General features: G+C 36.4%; 1 protein-coding gene across 1 annotated transcript in view; it reads right to left on the minus strand.

The window, feature by feature from the left end:
- The window catches only part of LOC145998805 (uncharacterized), a 55,354-nt gene extending 40,497 nt beyond the window's left edge, over positions 1-14,857 (minus strand). The window contains exons 1-4 of the mRNA XM_083135428.1: positions 14,692-14,857; positions 12,273-12,336; positions 10,317-10,415; positions 2,365-2,556 (exon numbers count right to left, since the gene is read on the minus strand). Of these exons, the coding sequence (XP_082991554.1) occupies positions 2,365-2,556; positions 10,317-10,415; positions 12,273-12,289 (308 nt within the window). The 5' untranslated portion in view covers positions 12,290-12,336; positions 14,692-14,857. The remainder of the gene's footprint in view (positions 1-2,364; positions 2,557-10,316; positions 10,416-12,272; positions 12,337-14,691) is intronic.
- Positions 14,858-15,674: the final 817 nt, after the last annotated feature.

Raw genomic sequence — 15,674 nt, forward strand, 5'->3', positions numbered from 1 at the left:
GAAAGGCCAAACCTGCAGGTTGCATTGTGATTTATGCAGGTTTTTTAGAATTTTAACTTTTTTAACTTTTTTACCTGTGAATAGGTCTACTGTACAAGTTTTATTAGGGAACGACTTGGTTTTTACGTACTTCTAATAGCAAAAACTTAATATTTTAAATGTACCCTAACCAACCCTTAACCACAATCCTCATATTACATTTTTGACGCAGTACTATGCCAAGTACTTAGTTTTTATACGAACCTGAGGAAAGAGATAGTCAATCTCTGAAACGTCGTTCTACAATAAGAGCACTATACTCACATACGTAAGTACAATTTTTAACTTTCCTTTTCTATATTAACAACGATGTGTGACCAGCGTACGTTTAATTCCTCTATTTCGCACCAGTTTTTTTAAAAATAAATTCGTTCTACATGCACAAAACACGTGCATATTCGAATAATGACGTCACTGATACTGCATAAAATCACTAATTTATCGGGTGTAACACATCTCTGCAATGTAAAAACTACGACAACGAGTAAATGAACCAGTTGATCAGGTTGCTTCTGAATGGGTCGCAAACGAAGGACTCAAATTCACAAAACGGGTTCATTGGGGGAACAAAGTACTGAGAGTCCCTTTGTTTTTACTCGGCATCCGTACCCATCCAGTGTGGCGTCAACCACTGAACGGGTCGCAAAAGATGGACTCAAATTCACAGAACGGGTTCATGGGGGGAACGAAGTACTGAGTCCCTTTGTTTTTACTCGGCATCCGCACCCGTCCAGTGTGATGTCAACCACAGCCAGTTACGTGAAATTCTGCTCTTCAAGCTTTATTGCAGATCCAAAACCAATGACCTGTACGAACACCAACCTGCTCCGCTTCACGTATCAAAAGAGAACGGGTTCCGAACGGGTGTGTTCTTGAAGAAAGAAAATTTCCTCACCACACATAAAGCTAAAGCAACATTTTTCCTTAAGAAATTCTGAGGATGGCTGGTGCGTAGGTTTCATCTTGAGTAGCTTGGTCTCTAAGGAAAAATCTCACGCCTCTCCAAATTCCGGTCTTGAACAGTTTCAGAAGAACGAGTCTCAAAATGAACGGATCCAAGATCCGAGAGTGAATAAATATAGAATCGAAATGCGAAGGAACCATAATTTTGTACGTAACAGACTAGAAGTTATAATGACGAGAGGAACAAGTTTCTGAAATGAATCTTTTGGGGGGGACTGGAATCACAACAACCGAATTCGGAACTGCAAATGAACCGTTCGTTCATTTTGTAACTGGTTCTCCTGCAACTCCAAAATGCTCGTAAATTCCAGAAAATATGCACAATTCCCTGACTATTCCCTGACTTTTCCCTGACCAACCAAATTCCCTGACTTTTCCCTGTTTTCCAGGTTTTCCAGTCGCGTAGCAACCCTGCTCTTAGCTAGCTCACCCTCACTGCCTACAATCAGGAAGGAACCCAGGTTGTCAGAAGAGCGTGATGGAGAACAATTGGGCGTACATAAATCAGTCTTTAAGTTCTTTAAATAATTTACTTAAATTCTGGTTTAGAAGCTTGTTTTAAAAGTTTACATGATATATAATGAGCAATTACTCATGTGTTAAAGCTAAGTGTATAAAAATATATGAAAAAAGTTTTTATTTAACAGTGGTAAACATGGTAGCATGGAGAATACGCCACTGGCATAATGCAAGTGGTGAGTAGCCACACAAAGACTTACAGCATGTGTAAGGGTCAAAGGTGGTCATTTTGAACAATGACCTATTGTGTTCAAAATAGATCCATATAAAATATGCACCGGATATTACAATATCTTAAAAGGATCTTTTTATTATTTCATTCAAAACCGAGTGACAATATCTATGGTAAGACTGGATGTGCATATATACAGAACACGTTTGTCAAACAGAAGTTTATAATATCAATCTGTGATTTACAATTAACATATATCTAAAGTCTATATCTTCTAAATAGTTTGTATGAAGCAAGTTACAGAAGTTGTAATTATTAGTGTAAGAGTATATTTTAGTTCTTCAGATGAGCCTCCTTTGGACTCAATGACTAACTAGAGGATTTTCCCTGAGAATTTTATCATTTTAAAATTCTCTGAGATTTTCAAATTTGACTGGCAACAATGCAAAAATTTACAATAGTATGTTAATTATTCTGATTTAATGAAACACATGGTTCTATGTGCATTTTTATGTCAAATAAGACTGCAGATTACATTACAGCCTGTGGTCGGCACTGCTACTAAGTATGACAAAAAAAATAAATATGTTTTTACCTAAAAATCCTCTCCCCTACGGATAAAAGTAGAAACAGGCACATAACTTCAGACAGTCAAAATCATCCAAACTTACCCAATATTAAGAAGCTTTGAAATGTACTCCCACTGTTCAATTGTGTTGCCGATTAGTCTATCAGAAACAATTTCACAAGCCTTTGACGGAACACCACACACTGCACAAGTGGTTGCATAACCTTTGATGCAGGACTTGCAGAAGAAATGGCCACACATCGTGTATTCTTGTGGGTCTTTTGCTATGCATTTACTGAAATAAAGACAACAATAATTGTACAGAAAATGTTATCTGGAATGAAAATGAAAATTAGTAATCATTTTAGTAGATAAAACTACTTTATTAAAATCATAATATCATAATATTACACATTGACATTCTAAGCGCTAGTCATTAGTGTTTACATGTCCAAGGGTATCAACTCCAAAACAAAAAGCTGTGCTATGACAGGATTGGACATAAAAAAAATACATAGAGATCCAACATACTTGAAAGAACTATTTTATCAGTACAATATAATTTCTTTTTTATAAAATACTTAAAAGTACTTAGGTTGGTGAGTATGTGGTTTCCGTAAAACTACGTTTCGGGATATAACTAATCCCTTCATCAGGTATACATACTATGCCAATTTAATTATGACTTTGGTTGCGTCAGATAAGGCGTGGATCAAGAGGTATGGTAAAAATAGGTAAAAAGGTTAAAAAAAAATTACTTAAGGCTGCTGAACATGTAAAAGTGCCTTATTACTACCATTACGTTAAAATCCTGATTGATGTATCCATAAAAATGCTAAAACAGTACTCGGAATTTGTTAAAAACCACCACTTTTCCAGGAGTGGCTCGGTAGACGCTGTACAGGAGACTGAGGAGGCCTCTTATGAAATGTCGGAAGTTGTTCTGATAATTTTTTCTACGTAAGTCGCACCTGCATCAACATGAAGGAAAGAACTATTCACTTATATGTGAAACTGTTTTTTAGGATATTCTATTCAGTGGTCATCAAAATTAATAGAAAATCATAAAAAAATCATTTTCGGGGATAACAGAGTACTTCTTTTCAGTATATTAATTTGCTATCCATCTTTGACTTCTCAAAACATGAATTAAAAAAGGCCTAAGTTGTGGAGAGGTCAGAGGTTGGTGCAGTGACAGACAATTAATATAGAATGCCCAACACACATATTCAAATACCAGTTCAGCCTCCTTCCTGATGTAATATTGTGACTTGTAATCAAGGGGTTCTGGGTCTGATACACCCATGCTCAACTTTTAATCTTCTACCAAAGTTCCCAAGTTCAAATCTTGGTGAGGGCATAGGTGTTCTTTGTGAATATCCCCTCACCAATTTCATCAAATCACTAATCCTCATGGTTGCGATTGGCCAAAGTGGCAGAAATGCAATGCTAATTAACAAAAATACAAATTGTCGTGTGAAAGCCAGAGGAACGTAACTCCAATTCATTAAATTTACAGTAGAGGAAATAATGTATTCTTAGGAATATGTCTGACGCTTATAAAAAGTTAGTAAATTGGAGATATTTGACTCCACCTTACTGCTGAGGATTAGAAGTGAAGATGTATTGATCTGACTCTTCAGAATAGATTATTTAAGGGGTTTCTAAATTCATGTTAAAGAATAGGCCCAAATTGCCAGACTCAACCGTACCACTAATATAGATTTGGTAATTAAGAAATTTACCAGTATGAAAGATTATTTTATTCACTACAACCAGGAATCCTTATAATTTTGTTAGGATTAAAGGTATTTAAGTAAATAACATAAAATATAAGGTCTCAGTTATGTTCAAACTGCTGCGTACAGAGGGCGTTGAAGTGGTAGTTCTTGCCAAGACCGGTAAATTTTTTGTCATTTATGACTAGTAAGGAAGATTTTGTTGTGAAACAACGAATCCAGTATGTAGCCGCAAGTACCTGAAATACTATGTAATAGGTGAAAACATGTTATACCTTCAGAAAGTAGTGGTTATGTTAATGGTTTTTGAAGACTACTTCTTCTTATAATTGCTAAGACTTCTTCTTCTTGTAATTAATAAGGCATCTTCTTCTTATAACTACTAAGGCTTCTTCTTCTTGTAATTACTAATGCTTCTTCTTCTTGTAATTATTATATATTGTGTATTTTTCTTCTTTCTTTTCTTTGTCGATCTTATCCAAATTGACAGAAATATTAAGAAAATCGATCTCCCAGACAAACAAAGAGAAAGGGGTTAGTTAAAGATCGCCACCTGGCTAGCACTAACCTTAACTTGGAGCTGCAATAGATGCGCCTACCAAAAGTGCTTGGGTGCCTGCCGTGAAATGGCGCTACACCTGGGAAAACAACCCAAAAGCCGCACAAAACTCTCAGTTCGTGGGAACCGTAATAGACCCAGAATCATAATTACATAATTCGACTTCTTTACTTTTATATAATGATCACTTATGCTATTACTGAATATTAATTACCCTTTCCACCTTATTTATATCCTGTTATTGTGCTACGTTCATTTATTTCTTCCATTATAATTAGTATCAATATTTACAATCATTATTTCACCACATCAGCGCTTTCCTTTTTCTATTTTTACAATGGTAGACATTTTCTTGAGTGCTGCCATCTCTGTCCCACTTTCTAAACTGCTTTATGCATTATCAAATATAAGCGTCGTTCGTTTTGCATGCTTCCATCTATGATTCTCTACCTGAAACAACAACAATGCAGTTTGTGTACGTGACATCGGGACTGGACCTAGTTTAAAGTGGGATCCGAACCCCTATGTGCCTCCACCGGGAATCGAACCCGGGACCCCTTGATTACAAGACAACGATGCATGCAGCTGATGTGAAAGAGACACATGGAAATATGAAATTACTATTGGAAAAACTCGAATATAGCAAATAAAATTAAATAAATTAATAAGAAATTTGTATTATGTATATTGTATTCAGCATGATATAACTTGTTTGTTTGTGTGTGTATATATGAAAAACTAGTACATGTACTTCGTGTTTAATCTTATTAACTGATAATGATAACACTGGTCTACAAAAATGAACTTTATTTCTTTCGCAAGAACAAAATTAACTGAATCTAGAAGTATTTTTCATGCTGAATGCGAATATATTTTTTCCATAAGGCAGGGTTTTTGTGTGACAGAGGTGTAAAGTATTATGAAATCGGTACTTAACGTAAATCTATACAATAAAGAAATATGTCATTCTGGCTTACTTAAAACTTTCAAGATAATGATTTGCGGGCATATTTTGCATTTGAGATACTCTCTCTTCATGGTCCAGCAGTAGTCAGCCAGTTAACGTGGACTCCATTTGCCTTGGCACCTTTCTTCCATTGTAGAAATCGGCTTGTGAAAACGATCGCCATGCTCATCACTGACAGAAAGAAGATTTTCTAGGTGGGAGTCTAAGAAGTGAATTTTCAAAGACATGTTGCATCCAATAGCTTTGTATGAATTCACAAGATCATTCACTATATCACAATAGTTTTCTGCTTTATGATTTCCAAGAAAATTGCAACACAAATTGTTGCTGCTTTTTCCAGTCGATTTAACAGTTTTTTAAAATATTCGTCAGCGATTAGTGATTTTATTTGTGGCCCAATAAAAATTTCGTCTTTCAGATTTGTATCAGTGACGGGAAATTTAGATTTCAATTAATTAAATGAAGTAGAGTTTTATCAATTGCTTTCACAACATTTTTCATGACTCAATTTGATGTGCAATGGAGGTAAATACGTTTTCAGAATTCACTAAGGTGGTATTCGCCACATTGTTCTGGCCATGAATAAGAGATTCACATTTAGGCCACAATTTTCTAATGTAGTGAGACATCTTAACAATGCTGTCCCATTCAAACAAAAAAACAGCAAAATTTAGTATATCAAAGTTGCAGACCTCGCAGTAAGGCAATCAATCAATCACCTTTAAGTCACTGTAGATATTTGCTATTTTCCTATTCATACAAATAAACTCTAAATTTTGTGTTTAAGAGCATTTTTCGCATTTTGCAGTTCATTTCGCATTATTTCGTGACAAAATATGGATCAAAATGCACCTCTCACCTTTCAAAAACATGAAAAATTGACATTACAATGTGTTTTTAAACATTTTATGTTTTTGTCAAAAACGATTTTTCAATTTGCAACGGAACATTTTTCAACACCACGGAAAGAAACGCCACGCTGTTCTGGTAGAATTCGAGCATGCATCTCCCACCACAAGGGATGTGTATCAGCATAGCAACAGCTTTACGACCTACAACTAAGAAAGCCATTTCTTAAACCTGACTTGTACTGCATATTATATACGAGATATAATTGTTTATGGGTTTCCCCATCAAAAAACAGCATGCATGCATGTTCATTATTCATGCATAATACGGTACTTGCCCAGACGTTGAGAACATAACATATCTGGCCATTAGATATTATCAGAACAATGTCACAACTTAAGTTAGAGTTCAGTGAGATTATACTAGCTCTAGAAAAAAAAGAAAGACAAAGAGAAGAAAATGAAAATAAGTTAGATGTAAGAAAAGTTGTCTGCTCTCGTGTGGTGTAGTCTATGCATAATAGAAAACTGAAATATGCCTCAAAAACAAAATTTGTGTGATGCAGACACTGAGTTCCACTTGTTTCAATAACTTTTACACCAGAAAGATTTATTCTGCATGAACCTGAAGTACAAACCTGCTGATATGCTATGTATTATTTATATTGCCATATAATATTAAGTAATTCTGTACAAAAAAAAAAAATATTGCATACAAGTATAAGGCAAGAAAATACGGGTGTTTCATTTCAGTTAATGTTGTTCAACAGGATTCTGCTAAAAAAAATTCCAGTAGTGACTTGTTCAGAAAATTCCACACTTAACAGGTTAAAGAAATCCTGGCCATTAGATATTATCAGAACAATGTCACAACTTAAGTTAGAGTTCAGTGACTGTTAAAAAGAATGAGACATTGTTGGCAATTTAAGTACCAATAAAAATACTGTTGTTTTAAAATAAAATCACAGTTTATCAGAAGTAAAAACAAATGTAAGGTTTTGTGTTTCCACATTGCCAAATTGGATAGTTTTTTTCCCCCCGATTACTATATTTGCCGGCGTATAAGATGCACTTTTTTCCTTTAAAAACAGGTCTGAAAAACAGGGTGCATCTTATATAGATACTCAGTTTTTGATTACCTTCATTTCTGGAAATTTTCTTTGTTCTGAATTAGACGATTTCTTTCTTGCTTCCTTGTGGTGTGACGAAGAAGATTAAAATGTATTCTGTTCTTACAGTTCGATTAGGTAAGTTATTTGTTGAAATACACTACATATTACTTTATACTTAAAATGCTGTAAATTCATTTTTCCTCAAAAATGTGTACACAAAAGGGGGAAGGGTGAATCTTATACAGCAGCAAATACGTTAATTTCGAAGGCTCACTAACTTCATTCACTAAGGTTATGGCATCTGGAGTGGAGATGGTAGCGTGTCACTTCTTTGATTTTTGCCAGACAGCTTTTGTTCCCGAGAACAAACAAAGAAGTGACATGTTACCATCTCCGCTCCAGACACTATCCTTAGTGAATGAAGGCAGGCAGACTTTGAAATTAATAATATATATATATATATATATATATATATATATATATATATATATAATGGATAAAAGCAAGGAGGGCCAAAAGGGCTAAGTAAAAATCAAAGAAGGTAAAAGAAAACACTCACTGGACAGTAGAAAAATTCAAAAATTCAACTTCCGGTTCCGTCTATTTCTCCTCACACCGATGATGCTATGAAATTAGCGAAAATTTTGAATTTTTCTACTGTCCGGTGAGTGTTTTCTTTTACCTTCTTTGATTTTATATATATATATATATATATATATATATATATATATATATATATATTCATTCATTCATTCATTGTTTTCTGCCTAATTGGCAGGTTTTTCACTGCAATCTCCAGCTTTCCCTGTTCTCTGCCTTACGCTTCGTAATAGCATACGACCCAGTTAATTTAATATCATCCATAAGCTGATATCTCTTTCTTCCACGGACTTTTCTTCCTTCAACCATTCCCTCCAAGGCATCTCTTAGCAGGCAGTTTCTTCTTAGACAGTGTCCTAACCAGTTTCTTTTCCTCTTCTTGATGGTCTCCAGTATATATCTTTTTTCACCAACTCTTTTCAGTACGGCTTCGTTTCTTACCTTGTCCGTCCATTTTACACGCTCCATTTTTCGCCATGTCCACATTTCAAAAGCTTCGAGTCGTTTCTCTTCATTTCTTCTCAACGTCCAGGTTTCTGCACCATATAGTGCTACACTCCACACAAAACATTTCACTAATCTCTTCCTTAGACCTATGGCCATGGGTCCACAAAAAACATTTTTTCTTCTATTGAAAGCTTCTTTTGCTATTGCGATTCTCATTTTCACTTCTTGGTTGCAGCTCATGTCACTGCTTATAGTGCATCCGAGGTACTTGAAGCTATCCACTTGCTGGATTCTTTCACTGTTTGCTCTCACATTAATATTCCTTGGTTTCCGTCCTATAACCATTGCCTTTGTCTTCTTTACATTAATCTTCATCCCATACTGCTCACAGCTGCTGTTTAACTCTTCTAACATACTATTTATGGTTATTTCATCCTCAGCGAATAATGCCATGTCATCAGCAAATCTTATGCAGTTCATTCTTCTTCCTCCTAATTTGACACCTCCTGTGCCCTGGAAACAAGTTTTCACTATATCTTCTAAATAAATATTAAACAAAGTAGGCGATAGGCAGCATCCTTGTCGTACTCCTCTTCCAATTTCACAGCCTTCTGTCATTTCGTCTCCTGTTCTCACTTTAACTCGTTGATTCATGTATAAGTTGCTTAGAAGTCTTCTCTCTTTCCAATCTACACCAATTTTCTTCAGAATTTCTAAAAGTTTAACCCAATTCACTCTATCAAAGGCTTTCTCCAGGTCTACAAATACTACAAACACCTCCTTTCCTTTCTCTAAATATCTTTCCCCAATGGCCCTCAGTAAACCAATTGCATCCCTTGTACCTCTTCCTTTCCTGAAACCAAACTGTTCTTCCTCTAACTCGCCACTGACCTTCGAGTATAGGCATCTGTTCAGAATTCTTAGAAGAATTTTTGCCGAGTGAGATATCAAACTGATTGTCCTGTACTCAGAACATTTTCTGGCATTGCTTTTCTTCTGCAGAGGTACCAAAACAGTCTCCGTGAAATCTTGTGGCCAATCCCCTTTCTCATAGATTTCATTGCATAAGTGCAGTATTTCTCTTTTTCCATCTCCCAGACATTTGATAAGTTCAACAGGAATTTCATCAGTGCCCGTTGCTTTCCCATTCCTCATTTCTTTGAGTGCTTGCTCAAATTCTTCATTCAGGATATAGTATTCTTTCTCATCGTCAGGCACGTCGTCTTCATTTTCTACATTCAGACTGTCTGGGCGATTCTCTTTCTGGTAGAGCTCTTCAACGTACTATCCCCACACATTCGATATTCCTTTTTTGTCTGTGATTTCACATCCTTCCTCGTCTTCTATCATCCACATTGTTTTCCATTTCTTCTTTTGGAAGCCCAAGCAGTTTACTTCACGATACATCAAGTCATACCTTCCTCTTTTTTCCAGTTCTTCAATTTCTTCACATTTTTGTTTCATCCATTGTTCTTTTGCCCTGTCAGTTTCTCTTCTTAGCTGGTTATTCAGTATCTTGTAATTATGTCTTCCCTCTTCTGTATTTACATTCTTCCATTTTCTCCGTTCCTCCATTTTTTCCAGCATACTTTCAGTAACCCATGGTTTCTTTGCACTTTTCCTTTCCCTGTAGCCTATTGTTTCATCCACTGCCTTATCCAATCCTGCAGTTTAGAAACACAAAACTCCACGTACGTAATACTTAAAACTGTGTTTACTGCATCCAATAAAAACAATACGTGGTAAACTTTCTTCTTTCTAACAGTCTTCACACTGAACTTACCATGCATGGCATTTTAGCAGCTTTCCAAGCTCTCCCAAAGCAACTTTAGTTTTCTCCCAGGCAAACAGGGTAGAAAGCGAGTCTGTACCGTTCTCCTTCCTGGAAGAAAATTAGCAAAACATATGTAATAGGGCTCACTTAATGTTTATAATTACACAAAAATCTAGTATCAAACTCCTTTACATTTTTATTTGGCGTAAAATATTTGCATTCTGGATTTCAAGTGTATCACGTATAATCTGAATTAATAGCCACTAAACTTGGTTGTGGAACAAGATGTGGTGTATTTTGGCCACCTAGTGTAGTGGTTCTCAACCGTTGTGAGACCACAGCATGGTAAATTCATTTTATAAAAGTCAATGCCCTGCTCAAAAGTTTATACATTAATATGCTCCCTTGAAATTGAGTATTAAAAAATAATGGAATATGATATATGTCTAGACTTGTTGACAAATATAAAATTTTGTTTAAAATACATGGCAACCATTTGATTTAATGGACACTTGTAGCCTGGTATATTCATGCCAGGGTCCGGTCTCGGGCCACAGCCTGCCAGTTGAGAGACACTGCCCTAGTGCATTGTGGCCCCGAAACTGAAATAGATTCGCTACAAAAGACATTTTCTTTAAAATCTGGCTTCCTGGCAGTAAAATATGGTTTGTTTAAGCCCACTTTATGCTCATACACGTTAATTGGTGTTGGACCTACAGCTTAAAATGAGACGACCTGAACCACTGTGCTTTCATTGGGGGATTGAACCTGAAAACCCTTGATTACAAGGTGACAACCAAAAACAATAGAAATTTGAACCACCATTCATAAAGAACTATTAAATCTCAAAAGGATTAAAAATATAAAATAAAAAATATATTTTAACATTTTAACAATACAAAAGAATTAAAATAATCATTACCGTGAGTACGTGTAACTGATACTATTTGGCGAACCTGTACCCATGGGAGGGGCCATTCCCCCCCCCCCCCTCCTCAAACTATGAAATATTTAAATGTGAACATATAAAAAGCCACAAAACAACATGGACGAGTTTTCAATTTTTTAAAAAAAAAATCGATATTGTTCTTGCACACGTTAATATGTTTGTTGTGTAGAGACACAGGTTCGCAATATTGGTAGTTCAGTTTGTGCAACCTTTGATGCAAGGCTACCAGATGCCCCAACTTAGTTGGGACAGTCCATTCATTTTAATCCCTGTCCTGTCTTTTTCAAAGCAGTCAAGAAAAAAAATATATTTTCACATTTAGTCATGTTCTTTATTATATAATTGCTAACATGTATCATTTAATTTTAATATATATTATTTTCTAAATATAGAATTATCACGGCTGTTCAATGGTAGTGGGATAAAAAAATCAAAGGAAATTTCAAACCATTGTTAATTTGCGGAACACAGTAATATTTGAAAACTTCTGAGAATTGAATGTAAACAATAAGCACCAAGCTCTATGCTGTAACAGCCCTTGTCAGTAAGTGACTGTGTTTCTGATTGCTGGGTCAGGAGGGAATCGATTTTTTCCCGTTACTTTGGACCATAATACCCAGTTGTGCCATAAGTTCTGGTCCAAAGTGATCGCCTGTCTGCTGCCACTGCAAACCCACCATGATCTAGTGGCAAGATGGTAAAACACATGTAGAAACAGAGGTGTTGCCTGTTTAAGCTTGGTGTAGTCAGTAAGAGCTACGAAAGTGTGTAAAAGGGACATCGAACAGAAGCGTGCAGAAGTGGTGGCCTTGTACAAGGCCAAAAGAGGCTGAATGGATTGCAATGCTAATTTTAGAAAGTTTATAGATATTGTTTTTCTTGACTAATGATGAGATGGCATAAAGTATGACAAACAGAATAACACCCAATTACAAAGCCAGGAAATTGATAATGTTATTAAAATATGTCTTCACTAGACAAATTCAAAAAATGAATATTGGTAATATTGAACTAACCTCTCTGAATCCACCATTCTTACAGCATTCTTTACCACGACGTGTCTGTATCTTCCTTTTTACTCTGAAAATAATAGTAAATGCATTATCAGATCAATAATTTACACGTAATTAGTTTGTAATCAATGCAACATAATGAAGAAGTCACACAAATATGTGAAATGCTCTGTGGATGGTAGAAATAGTCCATATCCATAAACAAATTGCTACTCACGCAAGTGAATATAGTGCCCAAAATGACATTCCACAACAGCAGCTATAATTTTACGTAGTTAGGTTAGGATTGCTAGGTTTGGTACTGATAGCTATTTTCGACATGTTCTTTAGCTATGTGTATACAAACAGTTTTTACTTTATCGGAAACACATTTCTTCATTTTTACAGAAGAAACTACTTACGGAAATGAGTTTGTCTAAGGTTTACAATGTTCGTCGAAGTATTTTCTTTCATCGTGGAATATATTTGAATGGGAAATCATGTATTTTTCAAGAGAAATATCTCACCGACGCACAATTGCCATTGTTTTCATTTGCCTCCCGTACCTAAACCAGATGCAGCGTACGTTTCATGACATAACCCCCTGTCAGTGTTTCCAACTCCCCCTTTTTTTTCACTGTGCTTGCCTAACCTAACCTTATCAGAAATGGTTCATGGGGCTATCCGTGAATGGTTCGTGTGCTATCCGTCAGCTACCGTGCATAATGGTTTGTGGGGCTATCCGTCAACTACCAGTCCATAATGTTCAATTTCCACCGGTGACAAACACGATAGTACGTACTTTTTGGTGAAGAAGGTTGGAAACACTGCATACCCACAACATGAGTCAAGATGTGGCCGCCATATTGTGTTTTACGGAAGTGAAGAAAGGAATCAAAAGAATCACTCTGTATGTTAAAAATTGTATTTGTTTTCGTGTAAAAAGCATAATGGCACCTTGAAGTATGTTCCGCAATACACAATTGGTAAGTACGAACCATGCGAAACACAAAATATCCTATTTTAATGTGTTTCCGATATACTAAACTGTTACCCAAAAAGCAGAAAAAGTACTCTGACATTGCATGTTTTTACTTATGTGAACCACACTTTGCGATCAAATATCTGTTATTTGTGCTTTTCTAACGCTGGAACCACTTTTATATTACACAAAACATAGCGATTAAAAAAAAACCGACGTGATTCTTGAAGGGGTACAGTGGGTGAAAGGCTCCAAAACATGCATTATTCTGATATCAGAATTACATAATCGGAACTTGGACGGTAAGAGTCTAGTTTACGTCCTTTTCATAAGGAATACGTGTCATATATCGTTGGAAAGGTTATTGTATAAGGAATTCAACAAAGTAAATCCCAAGGCGAGGAAAAATTTCCTGGAGGAGAAAATCGAGAAAAACCGATGTTGTCCGGATATGCGTGATTGAATGTACTGAGGACCTTTTTCGATGATGAAGCACATTTTAGGGGTGAAATGAGTGCTAATGGAACCTAACCTAACAGGCCTAACCTAACCTCGTTCCTGTGAATGGTTAGTGACAGAAATTGTAAAAAAAAAAACTTACTTACCCTACGGATGCCGGAGCACCGGCTGTCTGCTAGCATAGTTATGTAAATGGGCAAGAATGAGTGTGCAAGAAGGACGTAAACTAGACTCTAGCCACTTGGACCTCAAATCGAGAAGAAAATACTTCTGTGCAATGAAATAGGAATTGCACAATCGGAACCTGGTCCTGAAGTCCAATTCTCAGCATTGCACTTGGAAAGCTATTGGAGTTTGTACTTTGTCATCATGTAATTACGGTACGTGAATTTAAAAATGAAATTCGTGTATCTGTTTATAGGCCACACCTTGTGAATATGATTTCGATACTACTTTTTACTACGTTAATACCAGTAACAATACTGTCACAATAATTTTATTACTCCCTCTGTCCCATAATTATAGTCCGGTATGCCAAAATGGTAGTACAGAAATGACAGACGAAGAGGCAGATGGAAAGCACAATTTGTACTGATCCTTGAGTAACAAAGTTGTATGACTCATTCCCGTGTTTCATGTTCTTCTTCTGTATACACCAATGTCACAGTTTGAATATCGGGCAATTGTTATGAGACAACATACAAAGGTGTACCGGACAATAATTATGGGACAGAGGGAGTATATTCTTGTGGAGTTAACTTTCATTTTTCTCAACTAATTTCATTATCAAAATTGTGGAAGAAAATACCTTATAAGTATGTTAAAAGGAAGGATCACTTTTTGTAAACCATTAACATGCGTACAGATGTAAGCATCATATTTTAGACAAAAGGTACTCTTCCTGCGATCATCATAGCACGTAATATGACAAATATGGTTTTAATGGTATGACCTGGTAATTTTAATTGATTTATACAATCGAAATCGCACCTATTTACGTACCTTTTACTAAAATTGCCTACATCCGCTTTTCTCTTCAACTGAATATTGCGCTCGGTAAATAAATACTACATGAAAATAAAAGTCAGTTCTCCCGCCCGCTCTTTTCTGTTTAAGTTTATTCCCGTTCACGCCACTATCGGTCGGACAGTTCTGCACTTGCACACCATCTAATGCTAATTCGTCCAACAATTGTCTGTTATGAAGGGATATAACTGATCGCACGAAACTCGGTCAACAACGGGTGCGTTCCGAGAGTCTTAACGAAACGAACGGATTCAACGAAAATAACTGGGTTCGTGAATCTGGTGAAACCAGTTATTTTACAGACTTACGGGACACTCTACGCGAAAGTGCAGGCGCAGCGTTTTGTTTAGAGAAAGTTTCCACATGGCGTCCAGCGGAAGGAATGTCCTTATGGCAAAAATAAAATCTACTGTGGGCACTGTTACTCATTTTAATCACATTCTAAGAACGGTTATAGACATACTCATCTTGTGCATGTTGCTTCATATCGCTATCTGTTAAAATTATAATACATTTTCCGAACTAGTGCAGTTTGAATCGATCAGCACGCGCGTTGTCTGGAAGCAGCAGACGATTCTCACGGAACAAACCAGCCTCCTGGCCCGTGCGTTTGGTGAACACGGAATGCGACTTTTGGGACAGCATGATGAAACGCACGGAAGCACTTATGGGACAGCCAGTTACCATAACTCGTTTAACGCGTTAAACTCGTGCGACTTTTTTGGTCAAGCCCCGTCCTTCGTCTTCGACGTAATAACTTTATTGTTATATAGGTTAGGTTTACTCAAGGTCCGTAGAACGCTAGTTTCCCCCGCTCTTGAAGGTTTGGTCAAAACTCGCCTTTTTCCCAGCCTGGGGGTTCGATGAGACTTCTCCGCGTGTTTGCTATTTCCAACACTGTATAGCATTCAACGCTCTTGTTTTTAAGAGAAAAGACACATATTCAAGAGCATCGCAAC

The sequence above is a fragment of the Lepisma saccharinum genome, chromosome 14 (assembly GCF_977018435.1).
Source record: "Lepisma saccharinum chromosome 14, izLepSacc3.1, whole genome shotgun sequence".
NCBI classification, from domain to species: Eukaryota; Metazoa; Arthropoda; class Insecta; order Zygentoma; family Lepismatidae; genus Lepisma; species Lepisma saccharinum.